Source organism: Eumetopias jubatus, unplaced genomic scaffold, assembly GCF_037043125.1.
Source record: "Eumetopias jubatus isolate StellerSeaLion01/CBP00866 unplaced genomic scaffold, mEumJub1_p1.0 scaffold_16, whole genome shotgun sequence".
Taxonomy (NCBI): domain Eukaryota; kingdom Metazoa; phylum Chordata; class Mammalia; order Carnivora; family Otariidae; genus Eumetopias; species Eumetopias jubatus.
In genome coordinates, this window is record NW_028274822.1 from 71,133,435 (window position 1) to 71,159,509 (window position 26,075).

Below are 26,075 nucleotides of genomic sequence, written 5' to 3' on the forward strand. Positions count from 1 at the left end.
CCTTTACCTCCCCCCAACCCCCGCGCGGTCTCAGCTATGATTCCCAAAGGTTTCTGGGAAGGACAGACTGATATTCAAGGAAGGACTACGAATCCCAGCAAGCAGTTCGCGACACGAGGGCGCAGAAGGAGGAGGAGCTCGGAGCCGTCGGGCCCTGCGGAACCAGGTACCCTCTTTGGCAGGACGTCGAGGGGCTAGTCTTAGTCGTCTTTTCCCAAGGGGAAGATGTGGGCTTACCTTTCTAAGTCCCTTACCGGCTCTGTGGGCCGCACCAACTTAACGGAACGGGGAGTGAATAAAAGGGTGAGAGGGCCTGGGCGCCCAGGTCCCTGGCTCATCTCTGCCTGTCTCCTCTTTTAGCCCCAAGTCCAGGCCTAGAGTTGGAGCCTGTGGCAAAGTTGGGCCCTAGGGCTGGGCCCTGAGGCTTGAACCCCTTTACCCAGTGTCCGGGGGAAGGGGCGGTTCTGCACATGCTTCCTGTTCCCCTCATCCCTGGGCTTCGCCCCCTGGAACCCTGACCTAGGAGGGGTAGATCTGGGGACCACTCATCCCTTCTTGGGGATAGAAATAGGGGCTTTGGTGTATTAGTGCCATTCAACTGATAGTTTCTTAGTGCCGCCTCTGGGCCATGCCCTGGGGACCTAGTGGTGAACAAGTCCCTGCTGTCATGGAACGCTCATTCAATGTGTGGGCAGATCGGGGAGGTGTGGTAACCACAAACAAGTAATACTCTAAAAAGCAAAAGACAGGTTGATTGAGGAGAGTCTGGCGGTGCTATTTTAACCACGGTGTCTAGGGTGACACTTTAACCAGAGACCCGAACGAATGGAAGTCGGTCAAACAGGATAAGGTTGGTGCGACAGACTTGAGGCTGCAGCAGTCCTGGAGTGCTTGAGGGAAAGCGATGGGGTGGACTGTGAAGAGGTGGGCTTGGGTCAGCTCATATGTGGTCTTGTAACCCATAGTAAGGAATCTTCTTTTTAATTGCTCTAGGAAGCCACTGAAGGGTTATAAGCTGGGATGTGACATGATCCAATGCATATTTTAATGTCATCATTCTGGCTGCTCTCCAGAGAACAGATGGAAGAAGGGAAGTTATTGTGTTGGGTCAGTTGAGACAGGATGATAATTTAGATTAGGGTATGGATTAGAGTAGTGATCAGATTTGCGATTTTGGGAGGTAGGACAGACAGAACAAGGTGACAGATGCGTGTAGAGGGTGCCAGAAAAAAGAATGGAGGATGACATCTCTTAAGTTTTTACCTTAATTACTTGAAATCCACAGGGATGACCTTAAGCTCTGTTTGGTCATGTTAGGTTTGAGCTGCCCCTTAGACATCAAGCAGAGATGCCCGGAGGCCAGTGGGGATTTGGATCTGGAGTTTAGAGGAGAGGTCTGGGCCAGAGATAAGTCATTGGCATAGGTACTGAAAACCTGGGATTAGAGGCCTGGATCTGACTTGGAAAAGCAAAAGGAATTCCTGATTGGGGATGGGGAAGAAAAGTGTGAAAAGCTCTAAGCTCTAAAACCATGATGAGTTAACCATAACTGCAGTTATTTTCTATTTGCAAAGAATCCTGATAGCTCCTTGGGACACAAAGTTGTGAAGCTTCTAGGATAGAATACTTTTGTCTTGCTAACAACAAATCTGGCTGATGGGAAGTTCAGAGGAGGGAGGAATTAGTTAAGTAAGATGGTTTAAGAAAGACCACAGGGAGTTAAGGTGTGGCTTGTTTTATTTTATTTTGTTTTTTTAGCTAATTTTAATTTTGGAGGAACAATTTGGAAATACTGAATTTTCTTTAAGCTGCTTACTTCAACTTAGAAATTATACATATAAATCTAGAAAAATAAGAAAAATGACCTTCACTTTTCCTTTGATGTTAGACCTCAAGTTGAACTAACCTTAGATTCCTTTAAACAGTCAGCCCCATTTACAGCTTAATTACATTCCCTTACACATTTATTTCGCTTATAAATTTCATATATTTGATTTTCTCTTTGAGTACTTCAGATACATAACCTAACAAGTATATTCTCCCAAGAATATTTAAACATTACTAGAAAATCTAATAAATTAAACTTACAAACATAATGAATTTCAAGTTCTCGTAAACAGTTCAATACTTTTAAGAGACTTAGTTAAATTCTTTTATGTCACTGGTTCTCAGTCTGGAAAGCTAAAAAAAAATACAGATGCCATCTCTGACATGAAATTAGGATATGGAGGGCACCATTAGTAGCTTTCACAGCACTCCAGATGATTCTAACATGCAGCCAGTGTTCCTAATCATTGCTGACCTTTCAACTTGAAATGATAATTCTAGTATCAATTAGTGACATATGTTTTATCAATTACCTAACTATATATATATTAAACATCTTTTTTTTTAAGATTTCATATATTTATTTGAGAGAGAGACAGAGAGCACAAGCAGGGAGGGGGCAAAGGGGGAGGGAAAGGGACAAACAGACTCCCCGCTGAGTGCAGAGCCCGTGGCGGCTCAATCCCAGGATCCTGATATCATGACCTGAGCGGAAGTCAGACACTTAACCAACTGAGCCACCCAGGTGTCTCCCTACCTATATTAGAACTTCTGTATCTTTTTTTTAAAGTAAGCTCTATGTTATGCCCAGTGTGGGGTATGAACTCACAACCCCCAGATCAAGAGTCTCATGCTCTACGGACTGAGCCAGCCAGGCACCCCTAACTTCTGTATTACGTAATCTCTATTTTTTTAAATTTTATTTTATTATGTTATGTTAGTCACCATACAATACATCATTAGTTTTTGATGTAGTGATCCACGATTCATTGTTTTCGTATAACACCCAGTGCTCCATGCAGTAATCTCTACAGTTGCACGCTCTACCAACTGAGCCAACCAGGTGCCCCCAATATATTTCTCAATTCCTAATTTCTGTATTTTAAATTGGAATCACAATACTTATCTGTCATACTCAACATGTTAAAATCTTTTCAGTGTTATACTTTTTTTTTTTTTTAAAGATTTTGTTTATTTGACAGAGACAAGTGAGAGAGGGAACACAAGCAGGGGGAATGGGAGAGGGAGAAGCAGGCTTCCCGCTGAGCAGGGAGCCCGTTGTGGGGCTTGATCCCAGGACCCTGGGATCATGACCTAAGCCGAAGGCAGACGCTTAACAACTGAGCCACCCAGGCGCCCCGTCAATGTTATAGATACTTTTAAATAGCAAGTATATGCTGACTATTACTAAACTTAGGTCAGGAACATCAGTAATTTTGATTTATTTTACTACCTTTATTTTCAATTCTAAAACTTACCTGGAGCGTGACAGGATACTTAGTAAGAAAACAGCTTTATACATTGTAATGAATTGTGTTTAGCATTCCAATCAAGTTGGGTTTACCATTTCAGTGAGCTGAGGTTATTTATGATCAGACCCGTTTCTGACTGAGGCAAGAATCCAGGGGTTGTGTCTCCCCAGAGTTACTGTCCCCAGTAGAGGCTGCTTTTGGGATGCAGGGACTAGAGAGGTCAAGGAGCAGGAGAAGCTTGTTCCCCCAGCCTTTGTATTTTAAGGGGTATCTACTAGAGGGTACTAGACTCACTGATTAAAATGCAGATTTCTGGGCCCCGCTCCAGAACCGCTGAGTCTGAATTCCTGGAGATCTGACCCAGGAGACTTCATTTGTATTAAGATCCCCACCAGGAGCCATGGAAAATCTTGAGCAGGAGTCGTTCTAAGAGGATCGATCTGATGCTGCCCAGGGTGGGGTGACTGAAGAGGCTGGTTCGGGTGTTGGGAAATGAGACCTGACTTGGGGAGAAGAAGGGGGGAGATAGAGGCGGATCTGAGTCCAGGTTTCTGGTTCAGAAGCCTCCATCAAACTATTTTTACTTTTCCTGTTTGGAAGCTCTGGCCTCCTGGGACCTGTAACTATCTGATGAGAAACTGTGTCTCCAGTCTGCAGCTCACCGGAGCCCAGATTCGGGTTTCGCCAACCCGTGCTGAGCCAGGTCTGCTTAGAATCATGGTGTGCCCTATCGGCCTTCAGCCAGGGACTGGGGTAATGTCTGCCGTAGATCTCTTTCAACAGTAGCCCTGACTGGGTCCATCCAGGTGGACCAGGTCATTGGAACAATCCACAGCAGCCTCCTGAGGGAGAAGGAATATAGTATTTATCCTTGCTTGACAAATTTCCCACTTTTTTGAAGGGAATTTTTTGAGAAAATTTAAAACAATACACACTAAATGTAGAAACTTAGAAAAATACAAAGTGAGAAAAAAATTCTGGACATAATTCTATTATCAAGACATGGTCACAGTAAATATTTTGTGTCTGCTTGTGGGTGTTTGGTTCTGTGGGTGTGTTGGGGCAGAACGTTCTTTCTCCTTAAAAAAGTGGTATCTTGTTGTACAAAATGTTGTGATAAGCCATCTTTTTTATTTAGCAAAAAGGGAATAGTCTCCTTTGACTTGATTTTTTTTCTTTTTTTTTTTTCAAAGATTTAATTATTTGAGAGAGAGAGGGAGGGAGGGAGGTGCAGAGGGGGAGAGAGAGTCTCAAGCAGACTCGCTGCTGAGTGCGGAGCCCGACACAGGGTGGATCCTATGACCCTGAGATCAGGACCTGAGCTGAAACCAAGAGTTGGATACTCAACCGACTGAACCACCCATGCGCCCCTCCTTTGGCTTGATTTTTAATGTCTGTCTGGTAGTGTATTGAACAGATGTGGCTCATGCCCTACTCTTGATCCTTGCCAGCTGTGGGCTCCCTCTGTCCAGTTTTCTTTTTGGGTAAAGATGAGGATAACGGGCTTTTTGAGTCATGTCATTGAGCCCCCCACTCCTACCCTGTCGGGGAAACTGAGCAGCCTACCTGCATGTAGTGAGCAATGTATAACTGTCAGCCGTTCTTACTGTCGGACATTTAGATTTCAGTTTTAGGACAAGTTATGGTGCAGTGACCATTTTGGTACCTAGATCTTTGAGATCATCTCTGATCATTTGCTTGGAGGAATTCCTATTGGATGTAGCTGCTCCTCCTTGGTGCTCTCTGGCACACAGCTTGTCACCTAGGATTGTTACTGGGGGCACATCAGCCAGCCATCCCAGCATATATTCAGTGCACCTTCCTGTGAGAGCAGGGCCTTTGTGTCATGAGGTGTGAACCCCATTCTGGCAGAGAGGAAGTGTCAGCAAATGTGTGGCTAGTAAATAAATGGCTGAAGGGAACCATAGAACTGGAAGATTATGCCTGTGTCAGGGGATTGGCTTCTTTGACTCAACTCTGGAGTATTTTGGGATATGGGGCACTTTGTACCTGGAGCCATCACATATTTTAAAGTGATTTAGTTTTTTCATTTGTTTATTTCACTGTATTCATTACCTATTGCTGCATAACAGACTACCCCGAAAACTTAGCAACTTAACACAGCAAATATCTCATACATCTGAGGGTCAAGAATTTGGGAGCGGGGGTGCAGCTGGCTGACTCAGTCAGTGGAGCATATGACTTTTGACCTCAGAGTCATGAATTCAAGCCCATGTTGGGTGTATAGCTTACTTAAAAAAACAAAAAAGAATCATATGTTTTAAAAAAAGAATTTGGGAGTGGCTTAGCTAGGTAGTCCCGGCCCAGAGCTCTCACAAAGTGGCAGTCGAGCTATCTGCTGGGGCTGCACTCATCTAAAGGCTGTACTGGGTGGGAGGGTCCACTTCTAAGCTTGCTCACACGGCTGTTAGCAGGAGGTCTTAGTCCTTTGCCACATGGGCCTCCCCACAGGGCTGCTTATGGTATGGCAGCTGGCTTCCCCCAGAGTAAGTGATCAGAGAAAGAGGCACCAGGACGGAAGGCATATTGTCTTATCACCTGATTTTGGAAGTGACATACCATCATGTCTCTTAGTCATACGGACCAGTCCTGATATGGTTGAGGAGCAGACAACACAAAACACAAACCCCAGAAGGTGGGGGCCACAGAGGCTGGCTGCCACATCCACAGATGTGTATTGAGCACCATTGGCATGCCAGGCACTCCGCTAAACACCCTAGTATCCATGATTTAATCCTCATAGTAATCTTATGGAATAGTTTTATTCCATAATTCCATAAGAATTATTAACTCCCAGGGCACCTGGGTGGCTCAGTCATTAAGCATCTGCCTTCGGCTCAGGTCATGGTCCCAGGGTCCTGGGATCGAGCCCTGCATCAGGCTCCCTGCTCCGCGGGAAGCCTGCTTCTCCCTCTCCCACTCCCCCTGCCTGTGTTCCCTCTCTTGCTGTGTCTCTCTCTGTCAAAAAAAAAAAAGAATTATTACTCCCATGTCCCAGATGAGGCCCAGAGGGTGAGTAGTTTGTGTTGTTTTTTTTTAAAGATTTTATTTATTTATTTGAGAGAGAGAAACACAGCGAGAGAGGGAACACAAGCAGGGGGAGTGGGAGAGGGAGAAGCAGGCCTCCAGCAGAGCAGGGAGCCTGATGCGGGGCTCGATCCCAGGACCCTGGGATCACGACCTGAGCCGAAGGCAAACACTTAACGAGTGAGCCACCCAGGCACCCCCAGAGGGTGAGTGGTTTGCTGAGAGTTTCACAACCTAGAAATGGCAGGGATGAGAGTCAGACCTGGGTTGAATGATTAGAGTAAGGATTCGCTTGGGTAGTCTGTGTGACTTTGGGTAAGCTCTCACCCTCTCTGTTCTTCAGTCCCTCATCTACGTTAGACCAACATTTTGCTGAGTGTGGTTTGTGGACTGTGCCTCATTTTCCTTAGATCCTGGCCCTGGCCCAGCCCTGCCGAGTTAGGAATTGCTGTGGGTGGGGCCCCCCCACTGCCTTACAGTGCCAGGAGTATGATGATATATGTGCCTTACCCCAGGGGGTGGAACACATAAACAAGGTCAGGATGAGAGAGGTGTGTGGTCACTACCAAGCACTCAGGTGTCTGAGGGAGACCCCTAACATAATGGGGCTCCTATCAGGGAAGACATCTGGATCTTCCTGGCACTTCTGTCGGAGTTGGGCTCTGAGTGGGTAGCCTGCAGGCCACGCCCCCAGGCAGTTCCGATGCCATCAACTCCAGATGGCAGGCATATGTGGCACTGGGACATTGCTGAGCTCCTAATGGGTGTGCAATAAAGCCGTCCTCTGGCTGCCGTTTACTGTTTACCTGGGGTCTGGCGGTGCCATAATTAGAAGAAATGACATGTGAGCTTGAGGGCAGCATGTGGTGAGCACAAGGCCTGGATAATTATTACAGTGCACATCCCAGCCCTTACCCACGGCCGAGCTGTTGGCTTATTTTAGCCTTGTGCCAAAGACAGCTCTGTACCTGAGACACACACGATGAAAGGAGCGAAGAATGTCAATGAAGCACAAATATCTGCCCCATGACAGCATCACAGCAGAACAGTGGGATGGGAAGAGGAAGGGTTCAGGTTCACCCAGACCCCGGGGGCAGTGCTGGCTCTCTGCGCCTTGGTGTCATGATGAGGTCTCTCCAAGAGGGTGCGTGGGGGTCCTCCACGCCACTGGCCCACCAGCAGCACTCAGGCTGATGAGATATTACTATCATCAGTGTCTCTCTCAGTCTTGGCTTTGAGCAAATTAGGAGTATTTCTGAACCCGTATCCTCCTCTGTGAAACGGACACCTTGACACCTACTCAGAGGGTCTCTGTGAGGATTAAATAAGAGAATGGAAGCCAGGTGCGTAGCAATGCTATCTTCCCTTACCCCATCCCACCCCCATTCTCTTTTCTTCCCTCCTCCACCCCACAGTGTCTCAACTAGTAGGTAAGTTTTTCCTTGAGCCTGGAAGACTGAGGTCAGGTGCCACGGGATGGCCGGGTGTGGGTTAAGTCAGTAGAGCAGGGCTCTGCTGGAGACCGGAGTCCTGTGGGGAGGGCGGTGGTGGCAGCAAGAGACCCGTCTTTAGGGCCTTGTGTGTCTTTCTTCTCTGTCCATCCTCGTCCTGGCCCCTAGATCCAAACTTGCGGAGCAGAGGGTCTGGGAGCTGTAGGTGAGCAGAGGGCGAGAGGCCTTGGGTTCTGCGGGCAGCTCCTTCCGCAGGCACCTGTGCGTGCGAGGCCCTGTTCCTGGTGCTGGGGTGCAGCAGGACGGACAGAACTTTTCCGCCCTCGTGGAGCCTGCATTCTAGTGGGGAGGCGGACACACATGACAGTAAAGCAGCAGGTTGTAAGGGGGGCAGAAGTGCCTGTGGCTGCCACTCTTAAATCCAGTGGTCAGGGCAGGCTCACCGGGAGGGCAGGGGAGTGAGCCGCCTGGATGGGCACAGTACCAGCACTTACAGCCTCCATTCTCGGAGCACTAACTATGTGGCAAGCATCCTAATATACTACTGCCTTGGTCAATCCACAGTAGCAGTGGGGGTCCCTAGTTTATAGCTAAGGACATACGCAGGAAGATGAACTAACTTTCTAGAGGTCACCTAGCTGATAAGTGGCAGAGCTGGGATTCAAACCCACACCTGTGTGATCCCAGAGGGTTGTCCCACTAACCTCCCCTGCTGCCCTTTGGCCACGAGGAGCCCCCTTGTCACCTGGTGAAACCCCAGGGAGCCAGCAGCTGCTGTTGCAAACGTGGACCTGGTCCCTGAGAGTGGGTGGGTGGCGCTGTCTGCGTTCCCAGCAAGGGAGTGGGGCTGGATGGTTTTGTATTGCACATTGGGCCTTGTTCGCATGCTGCTGAGCGCACCAGCCTCAGAGGATGCGGATGAATCACGGGCCAGCTTAGTCAGCACCCCATGCTGGTGTCTGGGCGCCCTCGGAGATGTCCAGCTGTCTCCACCCCCCTTCCCTGACCTCCCACTCAGGGCTGCCAGGTGCGGTGGTGCAGGCTATGCCTTGTGCAAGGACACCTGACTGAGGGGTGAGTCGGAGTGAAATACGCTCTGCTTGCCAGATTGCCAAACATGCTCTGGCAGGGCACTGTATCTGTCTGGAAGATTCTGCACCCACACCTTTTCCTAATGTGTGCTAAGGCACTAGAGCCGGAGGCAGTTGAGTCAGGAGCGCTAGAAGTTCACAGCTGCCTGGGTGAGGTCACCTTGCTGAAGCCCAGCTCCTGCCCAGGACCTCTGCCTCCCTGGGGACAGGCCTGCTGGGCAGTGGGACGCCCAGGCTGCCCTGGAGCTCGTCTGCTCCCCTTGACATCATCCCCGGGCCATATGGGCTCTGCAGAGCTGCTGTTCAGGGCAGGCATCTGGGCCCACTGTGAAGGCTAAAGTTCCACTCCCACCTCTGCTTTGTGCTGTGTACTTTGGTCAACCCACTTCCCCTCTCCTGGCCTCACCTTTCCTCGTCTGTCATACGGACCAGCTGCCCCCAGTTGTCACTTGGACACTGATATCCTGTTCCTTGTTCTGAGCCTCAGTTTTCTGAAATATGGGCCTTTTGGAGACCAATAATAATGATGGTGATGCTGCCTGTTGTTTCTTGAGGGGCTCCTGGGGGCCAGGCTCTGCTAAGTTAAGTGTGTGTGTGGATGATCTGATTCTCAGAACAATCCCTGAGGTGGGCACTGTTACTATCCCAGTCTTCATAGGAGGAAACTAAGGCCAGAAGTTAATTAATTGCCCACCATCACAGAATTAGAAAGCAGTGGCACCTGGGGGTGCCTGGGTGGCTCAGTTGGTTAAGCGACTGCCTTTGGCTCAGGTCATGATCCTGGAGTCCCGGGATCGAGTCCCACATCGGGCTCCCAGCTCAGCAGGGAGTCTGCTTCCCCCTCTGACCCTCTTCCCTCTCGTGCTCTCTATCTCTCATTCTCTCTCTCTCAAATAAATAAAATCTTTAAAAAGAAAAAGAAAGCAGTGGTACCTGGATTTAAACCTGGCTGTCTGCAGAGGCCCTTAGAGATCACCTGGTCTAGCTGCCTGCCTCCCCCTTCACACATGGGGAGACTGAGGCCTCGAGTGGGCAAGTGACAGAGCCACAGCCTCACCTAACAGAGCTGGGACTAGAGTGTGGGGTGCATTGGCCCTCCCTGGACAGCTGAGCTCCGCCCCTGTGCCAGATGCAGGGTGGGCAGAGGAAGGAAGGCGTGGGTGGGCGCCTCTCCGCTGAGGCTGGTTTGTCCTCTGCGGTTTGTGCATGTGAGAGAGAAGAGGAAACACACACACAGGGAGTCCACTGCCGAGGGGCTCATCATTTGACTTCATGGAGGCTTTCCCAGCAGATGCAAGTGCAGGCACCGTGAGACCTGCTCTGCCTTTCCTGGGAGTGTGACCCGGGGCACCCCACAGCACCTCTGTGAGCCTCAGTCTTCTCCTTCGCAAATGGGATTATAATACATACCTCTTGGGTTTTGAATGGGCCACGTGGTCCCCAGGGTGTAGTGAGTGATTAAGAAGGAGAGCTGTCAGCAGTATGATTTGTTGGGAGGAGACTTTTCTAAGTGATTAGGAGTGTGGGCTCTAGAGCCACCCTGCCTGGATTCTGAACCCAGCTTGGCTGCTTTCCAGCACCATGACCTTGGCTAAGGCACTTTGCTTCTTGGAGCCTCAGTGCCCTCATCTGAAAAAGTGGAGTAGGTCCTACCTCACAGGTTGTCCTGAGGATTAAATGAGATGATGCATTTTAAAGCTTTTAGCCTAGTGCCAGCACACAGTAGGTGCTCAGTAAATCAAACAGTAGGTAACATTTATTGAGCACTTGCTAAATGCTGGACATTATTAGTGTCATTTGTATTTCCATTACTCTTTCATTAGCAATTCATTTGGATTAGCAAACTTCTGTTCACTGCTCCGCAGGCAGTCAGCTAACCTGTCAGACCCACTGTCTCACCTTCCTGAAAGGAGAGGCCTAGAGAGGTCCAAGGTCACACGGCCAGCTGCCCAGTGCCCTGTGTGGTGTTATCCAGCTAAGCCTGCCGCAGAGCCACCACTCCATCTCTGCTTCCCTCCTCTGACACCCTCCCCTCCCCTCCCCTCCCCACGACGCTCCAGAACCAGCAGCTCTTCAGAGCTTGAGGCTTCGTGAATGGCTTGGTTAAGCACTCGGCCGTTAAACGTTCATCTCTTACAATTTCATTCCAATTCCTATAAGTTTATTGGCAAGACGGGGTGTATTAGAGCTGCCAAATTTAATATATCAAGTCCATGTGTCTGGGATGCGGTTTCTCAGCAGTAATAGGAGAAGAGAGGTTTTATACGTTTTCATTTTGAATGACTGTCTGTTCCTGATCCCATTACTGCCCTTGACTTAGTGGCCACTGTCTCTGTCTGCCACGGGAACAGCCTTCTCTATCGACCCACCTGGCTGCCTGGACTGTCCAGGGGGCTTGTTTTTCTCTGTCTCTCTCCCCCTTCTCTTCTTCCCAAGATGCAGTCCCCCATCCGTCTGCCCTGTGGTCAGGTCCTGGCCGTATCTTTAATTTGCCAAGTCCTGGGAGTCACGCTTTTGCTGTTAGCCTGGGTTGCTTACGGAAGTCACTTTCCTTCCTCTTCTGGGCCCCAGGAACCTGCAGTGGGAAATGAGGGATCAGACTATAGGACCTGAAGGGTGAGGGGCTAGTCTGGGCTCAGCCTTTGCAGATCCCACTTGACAACCCAGAGTGGACCCATTCATCCTCTGGTCTTGTGTCAGCAAACTGGGGGACCCAAGGGCTGGCCCTGACACTCAGAATTACCCCCTACCTGTGGCTGGAGATCTCCTGGGTCAGGTGTGGCAGCTGTGGGTCACCATGGCTGAGGGGTCTTAAGGGTCTTAAGACCCTGAAACATTCTCATTTCCCTCTCTGATTGATGAGGACCTGCCATCTAAGAGTTTAGCTAATCTCCTGGCGAAACTGTTTGCGTTTCTGCCTGAGCCCTCTGGCTTCTGTACGCTTTGAGCTGGCTCTGGAAGAGAGGACACCCAGCAGTGGGATTTTTAGGGCATCTGGGTTTTGTGTTCTGCTCTCCAGCTGTGTGACCTTGGGCAAATCACTTCCTTTCTCTGAACCTCAGTTGTCCCATAAGGAAAATGGGAATTAATCCATTTACTCAACAAATATTGGTTGCCTACTCTGTACCATGTGCCACTTTGGGTAGTGGGGCTTCAGCAGTCAACAAAACAAAAATATTCCTACCCGCATGGATTTATATTCCTGTTGGGAGAAAAAGGTAATAAACGTAACAAGTAACTTATTATTTCAAAGGTGATAAAAATGAAGCAGGGAATGGGGAAAGCTAAGTAGAGTGTTCTGCAATTTTAAATAAAGCTGTCACAGGAGATTACTGAGAAGATAGTATTTGAGTGAAGATGAAGGAATCATGTGAGCAGGGGTGGCAAGGAACAGCATCCAGGCAGAGGGGCCAGCACATGCAAATGCAAGAGGTGGCCAGGTGCCTGGCGAGTGCCTGGCAGGTGTGAGGAGCAAAGATGGGGCTGATATGGCCAGATGGGAGAGAGGGAGGTCAGAGGTGGCATGGGGCTGGGGGGAGTGGGGACGTGGCCAGAGGGTGTAAGGGGGTAGCTCTCCACCCTGGCTGCATAGGAGAATTTCCTGGGGAGCTTTACAAAAATGCTGGTGCCTGGGTCTCACCCTTGGAAGTTCTGTGGTCCACTGGCCCTGGGGTGGAGGCTGGGCATCAGGATTGTTAAAAGATCCCCCTGGAATGAGACCTCTCAGGCCATATTCATTGGCCCACGTAGGTCCTCCGGGCTGTTCTGGGGTTTAAATGAGGCGTGTGTAACCAGAGCTTTCCTTACACTGGCCTTCAGGGAGTGTTCATTTGGGGTGCTGTGCTGCCTGATGTCGTTTCAGAATGTAGGTGAGGTCCGGAGCTGAAGGACAAGAAAGAATTCTTGAGATGTCTTTGGTGCAAAAGAGGTGATCTTATTAAAGCATGGCAACAGGCCCCGTGGGCAGAAAGAGCTGCTACACTGGGGTTGTGAGGAAGGGCTGATTATATACTTGGGAGGTGGGGGACGTAGGAAAAAGGGGTGTCCTAAAGGACTTTCATATGCTAAAGAAGATATTGGAGGCCTGGCTATTGTCCAACTAAGGTTGTTTTTCCCTCTAGTAAGGCATTAATGTTAAGATAGTTGGGAGTTTCCAGAAGGAATATTATACTCTGCCTATCCCAAGTATTTGTCAATGGGTTGCAGGTTATAAAGAAGTTTAATTTTATTTACATTCCCTTCTGCCTTTGTTTCCCACATCACTATGGAGGGGAGGATGATGTTCAGACTCCCAGGAAATTGAGTCTATGGGTCTCTGAAATTTAGGCTACTGGTAAGAATGCCTTTTCCTTGTAAATCACTAAGATATTTGTACACTAAGGGAGACTCCTGTCCCCCAGGACTGTGATCTCTGTCAGTTAACCATTTGTTCCTCCCTTCCCTTAGTTTTAGGGCAGCCGGGAGTGCCCAAGGAATGTCACACAGGTCCCACCCAGGGGGTGCGGGGTGTCGCTTGTGCTTTGTCCTCAGCTTGCCTCCTGTTCTCTCATCACTGCGGGCTTCAGCGGGTGGTGAGTCCTCCCTACTCTTGACTGAGCGCTTTGGGCTTCCCAGGCAGCAGCAGCAACCCGGCTAGACGGCCATGGGGAAGCACTACTTCTGTGACTACTGCAACCGCTCCTTCCAGGACAACCTCCACAACCGCAAGAAGCACTTGAATGGGCTGCAGCACCTCAAGGCCAAGAAGGTCTGGTATGACATGTTTCGAGGTGCGTGCTGGCTGGCTAGGCAGCTGGGCTACTGGAGGCCAGCTTGCCGATCTTTCTTATTGGCAGACAAGGAAGTACCCATGGGCCAGCGACAGGCTTGGCCTGGGCTCTTGGAGGAGCCAAAGAGAGGAAGGCTGGGGCCACCGGGGCATCCTTAAGGGCAGATGGGCCGTCCAAGGGGCAGGCTGGAATGTGAGCTCCATCCCCCAGTAATCTTGACCGAGAGGAGGGCTCCATTTTGCCAGCCTCTGGGGATACTGTGGCCAGGAAGAAGGCTTTTCGAAGGAGATCATGTTTGAGCCAACAGTGGGAAAGATAGGGAGAAGCCAGCCGCAGCATTTTGGGCAGAGGGTATGCAGAAGCAGGCGGCCGTGAATAAAGCATCAGGTGCCGTCCGAGCAGAGGAGAGAAGGTGTGGCTGGACCCAGTAGGAGAGGAGGTTGGTAAGGGCTGAAGGCGGTGGCAGGGCTGGGGCCAGATTGTGTAAGTCTGCGGAGGCCACAGTAAAGAGGGCAGCTTGCCCCAGGGTGAGGGCCAAGGGCAGCCTTTGAAGGCAGTGGCCAAGAGCTACATTTGACAGTGATGCTTGCCTGCTGCGTGGGTGTGGGGTGCAGTAAATGGCTGTTGAATGACTGGCTGGCCGGATGAATGATCGAGCTCCCAGAGAGAGGGCTTTTCCAGGGAAAGGCTTCTCCGAGCAGGTGCCTCCAAAGCAAATGAGCTCCGGCCATAAGCACGTAGCACTGAACCTGGCACCTTCGAGGTGCTCACTACAGGGGAGCTGCTGCTGCTGTCCATCAGATATGGACACTGAAGAACAGCGAGGGAGATGTTGGGGTGGCCAGCCAGGAGCCGATGAAACGGAGAGGGAGCTTGGTGGTGGGGTGGGGTGGGCCCAAAACTTCCAGCTTCCCCCACCGGCTGGGGCAGGGCCAATGCTTCATGAGTTGGGGAGCAGGATTCCCAGAGCAAAAGGAAGGAGCTGAGTCTCAGCAGCCAAGAAGGGAGGAGAAGGGGAGACAGAGTTCCCTGGTCTGAGAGTCAGAATTCACAAGAAGGGAGTGGGCATTTATGGAGTGTCTGCTGCATGCCAGGAGCCTTTTGTGGTTTGTCATTTGCTTCATCAGCAATTCTCTAAGGCAGAGCTCCACCCTTCAAGTTAGGATCACCCAGAGACCTTGAAATAAAAAACGCTGGTCACTCGACCCCACCCCAGAGGCAGGTTTGGGGTGGGGCCTTGACTCAGTATTTTCAGAGCTCTCCCAGACTCATTTCTGAGGAGGAAGCTGAGGCTCAGAGGCTTGGGAGAGGGAGGGTGGCCAGGCTGCGCAGCAGGCCAGGCATGGCTGAGGTTGCAAGGGGCTGGGAGTGGGGACCGAGGGGTATTCAGTGGCAGAGGGCTCTCCTGGGTGCCAGGGAGGCCTCTGACTCTGGTGTCAGGCAAAGGCTCCCTGCCTCCCAAATCCAGTGGGGACTGTGATCTGGCAGGAGCCAGGCCTCAAGATTACCTTGGTGTTTCCTCCCAGCCGAGTCTCAGCTGAGAACAGGTGGGTCTTTGGGTCGAGGGCTGGTTGGCAGAGGCTATTGTATTACTTAAAGAAAGATGAAAGAGTGGGTAACATAAGGGAATGCAGGTTCCTAGTATCCTCACATCCCCAGGCACATTCAGTCCTTAGAACAGCTCTGCAAGGGAGGGTGGCTGGGCGGGCATCCCCACTTAAAGGTGGTGACTTCCAAATCCAGAGTGGTAGATGATACTCACCCGGGGTCCACAGCTGGCATATGAGCTCTTTCCACTTTAAGAGGCTTCCTCGGGGCTCCAGCTTACCTGAGCAAACTGTACAGCATAGACTTTGGGGAGGCATGTGGCACCCCAGCCTGGGCTAGGACTCAATAACCACTTTGCTCCCAGCTTCATGGCCTCAGACAAGTCCCCTCACCCCCAGAGGGGCTGACCATGCTTCTGCCATGACTGGGACAAGTGTGAGGTCTGGAGCTAGGCTGAGTGGCTGTCAGTCCCAAGGTGTCACTCATGAACAGTGTGGTCCTAATCCTGCCTTGTGTAGAACAGCCATAACAACAATATCCACTTCCCCCGGATGCAACAGGGCCTCAGTATTTTCATGACGACTGTGTGGCAGTAAGGGTTCACTCAGTAGGAACTATATGGGTCCACAAAAGGATTGGCCTCAGGCCCTTTATCTCAGTGAGCACTTAGCATGTCCTTGGCTCCCAGGCAGGCTCTGAAGACTTACAGATGAATAAAACAGAGCCCCTCTCCTAGGCAACCTCACTCCCAGTTGTAACAGTGTGTTCTTGGCAGAACCCCTGTCTTGTACAGGTCTCCATGCCCTGCCCACCTCGCCCTCCAAGCTCCAACCCCTCTGGCCATTACAGATACTGTCCCCTCTGTGGGCACGCCTTTCCTGCTGTCCTCCATGCCCTCAGCCTAGCTCTTCCATCTCAGAATTCAACTCAGGCAAAGTGTCCTCAGGGTTGCCCTCCCCAGTCCCTGGGCGAGGTCATTTGGCTGCATGCTAGTTGTTCCCCTGTTTATGTCCACATGGCTTAGTGTGACTGTTGGACTGGAAGGGAGAAGCAGGTCTGACTTATTCTCCACTAAATCCTCATCCTGGCATGGTGCCTGGCACACAGGACGTGCTCAGTAAATGTTTGTTAGATGAATATCTACATGAGCAAGCAAACAAACACCAGGCACCAGGGCAGCTGTTAATTTTCCAAGATGAAGCAAGAAGGACCAATGGGGTCAGATCACAAGGAGCCTTGAATGCCGGGTGGAGGAGCATGCCTTCTTTGTGCAGGCCCTGGGCTTGGGTTCTCAGTCCTGGGTGCCCTTCAGAGTCACTGGAGACATTTTAACAATTCTCATGCTCTCCCCCTCAGATGAATTAAAGCAGAACCTGAGAAGGATGGGACCGGGGATCCCTGTATTTTAAAGGCTGCCTGGCGATTCTGCCATGTGGCTGGGGTTGAGAACCACCGGCCAGATGCTGGACAGCCTGGAACTTTTCTGCCACACTGAGTGCCCCAGCCAGGGTGCCTTGGCTAGGACTCAGGCTCAGACCCCCACCCAGTCTCAGCAGTCCTACCTCTGGGACGTGGAGATGGGGCTGGGCAATGTTCACATGCCCCCACCAGCCCACCTCCCCTGGGAAGGTCTGTGGAACTGGCTGGACAGGCTGAGTCTGACAGGCGCAGTGCTGATGGATGGACACCCCCTACCCTGCCGGCCCCACCCACAATCCACCAGGTCACCCCCTGGAGTGAGTCCTCTGATAACCAACTCCTGCCCGCAGCTGCCCACTCCCACCGGCTGCCTGGTCCTGGGGAAGGGAGGAAGGGAGAAGCTCCCATCAGAGCCGGCCACCGAGCCAGCCACCTACCCCGCCACCAGGAAATCCGCAGCCACACGGGGAAGGGCAGGGGCTTTAGACTCACACACGAGGGTTCAAGCCTGGCGCTACCACTTCCTGACTATGTGCCCTTTCCCCTGTTTGAACTTCAGTTTTCCCCTCTGCAAAATGGGGATGTTAGCGCTGTGTGGTGGGCTTGTGAGGACACAAAGTAAGAACTGCCACTGCTGAGCATCCACGACAGGGGTTCGGAGCCCTGGCCTCACGTTAGTGTGATGCTAAAGCACTCCCAGCCCCACTTTGCTGGCAATTCTAATGTGCCCTCAGGGTTGGGGATCACTGGGCACCTCTGCCAAGTGCCTTGCATCCATTACCTTATTCAGTTTGCACAGCAGCCCTATCAGAGGAGAATTTTCCTCCCATTTTACATATGGGGCAACAGAGACTTGGAGAGATGAAGCAGCTTGCCTGGGGTCAAGTGTACCTGGACTTTGAAACCTGTGGTCTTTCCTCTACTCCAGCAGCCTCTAGAAAAGGCAGTGGACCAATGGGGAGAGTGACCACCAGCCCAGGCCCCCAGGGTGACATCAGGGCCTCTGAGTCGGGGCACCTTCCCGTCTTAATAGATTTTGGCTGATTGATTCCTTACCTACCAAGAAACACACAAACTTAAACCATAAGTATATCATGAAAATAAAGGTCGGAAAAATCGGAGGAAGCCAGGGTTAAGGTTTGCGTCCGGAAAGATAGCTGGGAAGCCCTGCGGAGGCCGGCGGCTGGCAGGGGGAAGGAGGGAGTGAGAGCACGTTGCAGCCTTGGCTGTGGAGTGACGCCCGAGCCCTGAGACTTAACAGGGGGCTTCCCGGGCACCAGGAGGTTTTTTTTTTAGCTTTCATTTTGCAGTAATTACAGATTCACAGAAGTTGCAAAGACAGTATGGAGAAGTCTACCATACCAGGATTTAAAAAAAAAAACAAAAAACTGCCCAGGTGGTTCCATTGTGTGGTCAGAGCCAAGAACCTCAGACCTAAAACTTGGTTCTTGCCTTTGGCCAGGTCCAGGTGGGGAGGAAAGGGTTGAGGTCACCTGAAGCTCAGATGCTTCTGCCGAGCGTCCCCACCTGTGGTCATCCCCTCCTACGTTCCTGGATGGGAACTCTTTCCTTTCCTGATCTCGGGGGTAGGAGGTGCCTGTATGCAGCCAAAGTCTGAACCTGGACCCTCGCTCTTCTTGCAGATGCAGCTGCCATCTTGCTAGATGAACAGAACAAGAGGCCGTGCAGGAAGTTTCTACTGACAGGTAATGTGTTCTGCTCAGTTTAGTTCCCCCCAGGGACCACCATGCCCCATCTGGCCTGCTCAGACCTCTGCAGAGCCTCTCCCCTACCCCAGCCACCATCCGAAGCCCACTTTGTGGTCTTGGTGCATCAGCCAAGTGGTCAGTTGGGGCCTTCCCAAAGGTTGTGCCAAGGGACTGACATCCAGGGCCTGGTTCCTCAGCTCTCCCGATCTAGAATGTGATTTTATTGGCCCACCCAGAACAAGCAAGTACTAGGAGATTGCAAGTAAATCTGGGAGACACTGATGGGTGTGATCGACTGGCTGATTAGGTTAGCGTGGGAGCCCATCCCAGCAGGCAGGGCTGGAGACAGTAACAGGCTTGATGAGAAACTTCAGAATTAGAACCAAGGATGCTAAGTGTTGATTTGACTACTCAATACCCGCCAAATAAAGGTGCATATAGGTTCAAACAGATAAAAACCTCAGTAAGTGAAGGAACTAAGAGCAGATGAAAATAAGGGTAGGAAAAATAAGACAAAGCCAGGAGAATGATTCGTTTCCTCCATGCTTGCTTTGAGTTCCTGTATACTCTCTAGGAGTTTGGCCCTGAGCTTCCTAGTGGCCAAGGCAAAGAGGAGAACCGTGGTGATTACCATGGTATGTAAAAGAGCTTGGCTCTGGGGAGAGGTAATGCTGTTGGCCTAAGGAAGCCATATGAATGGCCACACTCCCCTCAGGAGACGGTGCTGCCCCTAGAATAGTCACCAGGCCTGCAGGTCAGGGGCTTCCCCGACAGACTTCACTTAGATGTGAAAACACCACTGGTAGGTTCTGCTGGCTTTGGATACCTTCAGTCTCCCGCTATTTTGAGACACAGTTTGGTCTCCCCGGTTGAGATTCAGAAAGCTACCCCAGGCTTTGGTGCCTTCTTGAGGAAGCTACCATTGAAACCTTTCTGGGGAGCAGTCCAGCGGCTCATGCAAGCCAAATGGGCAGGTGGGCACCAGGCAGAGGGCACAGCAGGTGCAACGGCCTGGATTGGAGAAAGGAAGCATGACCCTTTCAGGGACGCCCCTGTGGTTTGTTGAGGCTGGGGAACAGGGGCTGGGGCCAGGGGAATGGTGACAATAGACAAGCCTACAGGAGACCTGTGCACCCCAATCACGGAAGTCTTCAGGATTTGCTACCCAGGGTCGTGAACGGGGCAGAATGGACCAGACAGGTTGCTCTGGCTACTTGTGTGGATGGGGCCAGAGAGATTCCAAGTTTTTCTTTGGGGGTGGGGTTGTTACTCTGTGGACTCTAAAGCCTTGCACCCCCATCAGGGCGCCCCTCAGCGCATGGTGGGAGCTCTTCCAAGCGGTGAGTGACTCTGTCTTCTCTGCCTTCTATTGCAGGCCAGTGTGACTTCGGCTCCAACTGCAGATTTTCCCACATGTCAGAGAGAGACCTCCAGGAGCTAAGCATCCAGGTGGAGGGTGTGTTTTGGCGGGGACCCTGGGTTGGGGCGTGAAGCGGGCTGCTGGGGGGATGCCAGATATGAGGACTGCAAAGCTGCCCTGTGCCTCTCCACCTCCTCCTCTTTTTTTTTTTTTTAATAGATTCTTTTTTTTTTTTCAAAGATTTTATTTATTTGCCGGGGGCGGGGGCAAGCATGAGCAGGGGGAGCGGCAGGCAGAGGGAGAAGCAGGTTCCCCGCTGAACAAGGAGCCCGATGCGGGGCTCGATCCCAGGACCCTGGGATCATGACCTGAGCCAAAGACAGACATTTAACCGACTGAGCCACCCAGGTGTCCCCCTCCTCCTCTTTTGTGGCCACCTTGTGGAGATAAGCTGAGGGCTGCCCCAGGTGATGGGGGGGGCGGTGTCAGGAATGCCTCCAAACCACTGCAGGCATGAGCGGAGAATGAACAGGGGAGCCCCCATCTGTGCTCTCTGTGGGGTTTAAAGTGACATGTGGGGCTTTTCTGTCCAGGAGCCCTTAAGGGTGTGCCTCAGCCTCATCTGTGCCCTGCTGGGTGCTCATTCAGGCCTAGCCTTCCTCCTTCCATCCATCAGGCAACATCCGTCTCGAGCCCTTACTCGGCACCAGGCAGACCCCCTGCTGCATTCTTTGGGCAACGGGATGAACCTTCCCTGCCCTCAGAACTCTCAGGCCTAGTAACTCCAAGGAAGAACCAGGCTAGCTTCCCCTGGAAACTGCCATGTCTGCTTGTGGGAAGTTCACTTCCCATTTCTCCAGTTAGAGAACAGGACATTTCCACTTTGATGGTCTTAGTCTTCTCATGAAACCCCTCATGGAACAGATGGAGAAACTCCAGCTAGCCTAGGGGGGAAGGGCCTCACATGAACCCCCCAGCAGGTGAGAGGCCGATTCTGGCCTCCCAGGGGGCTGTTGCCCACTCTTCACTCTGTCCGGGTGGCCTCGGGGCCGCCAGTGAGTGTCCGGGGCAGCTTGGCCTTTGCCCTCGTCCCCCAGTGGGCCTCACCCCCCTCTGACCCATCATAACCTCAGGCCATGCCCTGCTCTGGGGAGCCAATGGCAGTGCGGCCGCAGCCCTGGCACAGACACAGGGTTTCCAGGAGCTCTCCCAGGGCAGAAGTGAGGCCCCACAGGCCTCACCAGCGAATCCTGGCAGTGGTGGCTTCTCCAGCTCTTCACTGGCTGTGGGCTCTCGGGGAACAGTTGGCCCATGGCAGGGAGAGCCTAGGCCAGTGGGCCTACAGCTGGAGACGGTGCCTGGTGGAGACAGGGATGGGAGAAGCCTGAGGGGGCTGGAAGCAGAGATGTGCCCCCCCCCCCCGCCCCGGTGGCAGCTCTGATAGTCCTGACTCTGCCACATCCCCTGTGACCTTGGCACATGGCAAAACCTCTTGGAGGCAGTGTCCTGATGCGTTGAACCTTACTGCTTGTAAAGGTGAAGTGGGATGAAATGTATGCAGTGCTAAGCCCAAGCCCTGGCCCCCTCGTTGGTTCCCAAGTATGATTGTTTTCCTCTAGCTCCAGGCCCTATCCCAAGTCCTCCCGGAGACTCTGACCCCTCTCACACCCAGCTTGTTTGAACTGTTGGCTCACTTTTAAGTGAGCAAAGGTTCTTACAGGACAGTTTATGAAATGAAAAACCAGGATGCGGCGCCTGAGTGGCTCCGTTGATTGGGTGTCTGCCTTCATCTCGGGTTGTGATCTCGGCGTCCTGGGATTCAGCCCCGTGCTGGTCTCTCTGCTCAGCAGGGAGCCTGCTTCTCCCTCTCCCTGCCGCTCCCCCGCTTGTGCTCTCTCTCTCTCTCTGGCAAATAAATAAAATTTAAAAAGGAAGGGAGGGAGGGAGGGAGGGAGGAAGGAAGAAAGGGAGGGAGGGAGGGAGGGAGAGAGGAAGGGAAGGGAAGGGAAGGGAAGGGAAGGGAAGGGAAGGGAAGGAAAACCAGGAAAGCCGACCCCCAGCAGGTCAGCCCAGCTGCTGCCGGGGCCTGGCTCCTTCCCCTGCCCAGGGTCAGAGAGACCTGGCAAGTGGCCAAGTGAAGATCCAAACCCTGCTCTGCAGCCCACATTGCCTCTCTGCTCCCAGGTTTGGGCCCCTGCTGAGGACCACCCTCTCTACATGCCTTATCCTGTGTCCAACTGCAAAAAGCTTGGGAGGCAGCCAGTGTTTTATCTCCACTTAATGAGGAAGCAAAGTGAGGCCCAGAGGGTCAGGCCTAGGAAGGTAGCAATGTGGTAGGGACTGCTCAGAGGCTCTGCTCCTGGCCTCCCAGCTTGTGCCCTCATGCCCAGGAAGGTTCTGGCAGCTTTGTGGGAGGGTGGGGTCCAGGCAGGGGTGAATGTATCCCTCACTTGCCTCTGTTTCCCTGTCTCCACAGAGGAGAGGCGGGCCAGGGAGTGGCCACTAGATGTCGTCGAGCTCCCTGAGGGCCATCTGGAAGACTGGTTGGAAAAGAGAGCCAAGCGGCTGAGCTCAGCTCCAAGCAGCAGGTACAGGCCCCATGAGTCCCCATCTCCTGTGCCCTCTAGGACAGTACCCTAGCCAGCCTGCCCTCACCAAGTAGTCTCCATGAACTGCCCCGGCCCAGGGACCCGACATGGACGCCCCCACAGAGCTCCTCGAGCGAGGAGCCACATTGGGACTCTTGGGTCCCCAGGCCCTGGCCAGAGGCTAAGGGGCACTCATTTAAAAGTTCTTATTCCTGAGCCTCATCCTCCTGCCTTAGTGGCTCCTCCCTTAATTGGCATCTGTGCTGGCTGAAGGGGAGGCAGGTGGCCAAGCCAACTCGACTGGACATCACCAAGTCCATTGCCAGAGGGAGGGGCCTGATTGTGGTTCCTGAGGCCCCAGTGTGCCAGTCACTGCACTGTCTCCTCTCAGGCCCTGCCAGATAGGCATGGTTACCCCGACCCTGCAGAAGGGGGGGTAAGGCTCACAGGAGGGTGTGACTTGCCCAAGGGCACACAGCTAAGAGGCAGAGCTGGGATTGCTCAGAGATGTGACAAGCTCACTCCCCAGCAGGTCGCCCCAGCTGCTGCCGGGGCCTGGCGCTCAATATGCTCAGAAGTGGGTGGAGCACCCTGGGTCAGGGACCCTCAGGTGTGTACTGCATGCTGTCCCAGGGCTCCTGTGCTCTTCTGCCAGGTGTTGAAGGAGGGAGAGGGGAGGAAAGGAGCTACCGGATGTGCTTATGAGCATCCTGTGACTTTGTAAAGCTGCCTGCACTGGGCTGCCTCACTTTGCCTGTCTTGCAATGGGGCTTCAGACCCGATTATCTCTGTGGTGCAGTCTCATGTGACAACAGGCTGGCCTGGCCCGAGGGAGCCTGGTTGGACAGTTGGGGGTGAGGCCTTGCCTCTGAGCTCTGCCAGGAGGTGGGAGCTAAACTTGCCTTCTCTGTGCCCCCATGAAGAGAGCTTTTTGTTAAACTATTTTAAAATTAACTTTTAGTTGTTGTTGGGTTTGGTTTTTTTGTTTGAGAGAGAGAGGGAGAGAGAGCATGAGTTGCGAGTGTGGTGGGGTGGGACAGAGGGAGAGGAAGAGAGAATCTTAAGCAGGGTCCGCGCCCACCATGGAGCCCGATGTGGGGCTCGATCTCACAACCCTGAGATCACGACCTGAGCCAAAATCAAGAGACAGACACTTAACCGACTGAGCTACCCAGGCACCTCAACTTTTGGTTGTTTTTTAGCTTTTTAAAAAAATCTGTGTTGTTTTTGTCCCCTCACCTTAAAACAATACAGTACAGACATAGATGTTGGAGTGTGATGTCTGTCCCTTCTGGTCCTGTCTGAGCTGGTTGTGATTTTGGTCAGGGGAGTGCCCCTTTGGGACTTGTCCCAGGATCCATGTCCCAGACCCCATCAGCTGGTGTGTCAGAGGGCTGGGGCTGGTTGGAGGCGCCCAGAGAGCTCTAGGGTCTTCCCCACTCTCCCACTGCTTGGACCTGGGCACCCATGAGTCTTGGCTGTGCTCCCCGCTCGCCTCCCTGCTCTGACTTGGTGGTTCCTCTGTTGGGACTGAGCACCAAAATCCTGGGCACCTCCTGAGCTTTTCACAAGGGCTCAGGGAGACCCAGTGCCTGGACTGGCTTGAGTGCAGGAGTGGGTAGAGATGGGTGACCAGAAGTCCCCACCTAGGGACAGATGTGTCCCAGTGCCATCCAGTGCATGACGCTTGTGACCATGAGACTCAGAGGACTGGGGGATGAGGTGGAGAAACTGAGGCTGGATGACAGGCCCAGATCTCAGGTAGACGGTGGTGAGCCCCTGGTAATCGGGTGTGTTTGGTGCTGTGGTGCGCCTGGCCCTTGGCCCTGGGCATTTAAGGGGATTGGTGCCCCTGGTTTGTGGCTGAGGAATCTCAACCCCTCCAGGAGATTGTGACTGTCCTGGTCACACACCTGCTATCTTCAGCAGCCCTGAGCTGTCGCTTGAGAGAGAGCTTACACCCCTGCTTGGTCTAGACCCTAGGCCACTCTGTCTCCAAGGGCCCCATCCACCTGAAGGTCTGGAGTGGTCGAGGCAGCAGCAAGCTGCTGGGATGGAGTAGCTGTTTCAGGGCTACAGCCTGCACCTGGGGACCACCTGAGGCTCTGGGGAGTCTCAACCCTACCCTTGTGCTCCTCACCTCCTGGTCACCCAGGCTGACCCCTTCTGGATGACCACTTGTCCCCTGCACCTGTGTACCTTTCCACCCACCTCCTGAGGGCTCAGAGCCAGAACGGATTGCTCTTGGGGCAGAGCAGGCCTGTCCGGCCTTGAGAAAAAGGCTGTTGGAAGGCAGGTGACCATTTATTATTACTTTCACCATCACTGCTTCGGTCTTCCTCAGCGCTCTCCTATAGGCTGGTCTCATGAAAAATAACCCCTTTATCCTGCAGCCCATGGGTGATGGGCTCCGCCCCTCCACCTGTGGCCGCACCACTGCTGGGTCAGGGGAGGTGCATTCAAGCCCCCGGGCTCCTTTGTCCAATTCCCTGAGTCTCTTACCCTGGAGGCAGCCCTGCAGAGACCGTTCCCTCTGTGCCCTTTACCCACCCGGTTTCCCCCACGGCCACAGCAGCCCCTCCTGGCCTCCCACTTCCCCTCTGCTCCTCCTGGCCCTCCCCCACAGAACAGCCCCAGCCAGCTTCTAAAATACTCCCTGGCCTTGGTCCGGCCCCGACCCCTGCATCAACCCTTCTGGGCTTCCTCTACCCCAGGGACTCTGGGCCCTGCAGCCCAGCTCGACAGACCCCAGGGAACTGCCCTGCCACCTCCCCAGCCCGTGCAGTCCCCTTCTCACCTCTCCCATCTGGCTTCTGTTAGTCCCACTGGACTCTGGCGGCTTCTTGGATGTGGTGCCATTTGTGATTTCTGTGCACCACGTATATACTACTTTGTCTGCCGGGAACCGCCTCCCCACCTCTGCCTGGCAAAGGCAGACTCATTCTTCAAGCTTTAGCTCGGACGCCCCCCCTCACGGCGCTGAGCTCACATTGTTGTCACTCGGGCTTGGCGCGGGCTCGGGCCATGTTGACTGCATGGGAGCACTTGGGGGAGCAGGGTCCCTGGCCTGGAAGACTATTCCCTAGGTGTTGGTGCTGTGGACCCGTTGTGGGGACCAGTGTGGTGGCTGCTCTTCTGTGGGTGTCTGTTTCCTCCCCTGAGGTACAGGGGGCAGATGGCTGCCCAGTCCACCTGGGGCCACCCAGACCCGAGGGCTCCAACCCCAAGGGCTGAGCCGCGCCTTCGAGGTGAACCAGGCCAACCCTCCTTATAGAGGGGGGAAATGGAGGCCCTGTGAGGCCCCAGCCTGGCACACTGTGCCATCCTCCTCGGCCGACTGACCCTGAGGGATCTGCCCAGAGCAGACAGGGGCAAGAGCTCAGACACACAGACTAATCCCCCGGCAAGGCCAGTGCTTGTCCCTGTTTTCCATTGTTGGCTCTTCAGATTGTGACTTTATCCCCCTTAATCTCCCCTTTTGCACCCCTCTCTGGACTGGCGCTACTGTTCCAGCCCAGGCGCTTCCCTAGGACTCTTTTCTTCGGATCAGAACCACGGCTGGGGAAATGCAAAAGAGAGCAGCTCCCGTCCTTGCACCAGGGGCGGTGGGCAACAGGCCACAGGGGAGGCCATGGAGCGGTCTTGTGCACCTCAGTGTCCCCGTGTGCTCTGCGCAGGCGGGAGGGATGTGCTTCATGAGCTCAGGGGCCTGGGGAATATGTCCGTGTCTGAGCCCATGGAGGGGGTACGCTTATCCTGGGGGGAGGCCTCAGCTGCCGAGGAATCTGCTCCA

The 26,075-nt window shown here is 52.9% G+C and overlaps 1 protein-coding gene across 2 annotated transcripts in view; it reads left to right on the top strand.

Moving 5' to 3' along the window:
• The first annotated feature begins 66 nt into the window (after positions 1–66).
• The window catches only part of ZMAT5 (zinc finger matrin-type 5), a 28,230-nt gene continuing 2,221 nt past the window's right edge, over positions 67–26,075 (top strand). Inside the window, exons 1-5 of one of the 2 annotated variants that reach the window (XM_028124708.2) lie at positions 67–166; positions 13,504–13,658; positions 18,269–18,331; positions 19,710–19,790; positions 22,171–22,282. In XM_028124708.2, the coding sequence (XP_027980509.1) occupies positions 13,532–13,658; positions 18,269–18,331; positions 19,710–19,790; positions 22,171–22,282 (383 nt within the window). In that variant the 5' untranslated portion in view covers positions 67–166; positions 13,504–13,531. Of the gene's footprint in view, positions 167–764; positions 851–13,503; positions 13,659–18,268; positions 18,332–19,709; positions 19,791–22,170; positions 22,283–26,075 lie in introns of those variants that run through there. The other variant, XM_088019372.1, reaches the window with a different exon arrangement.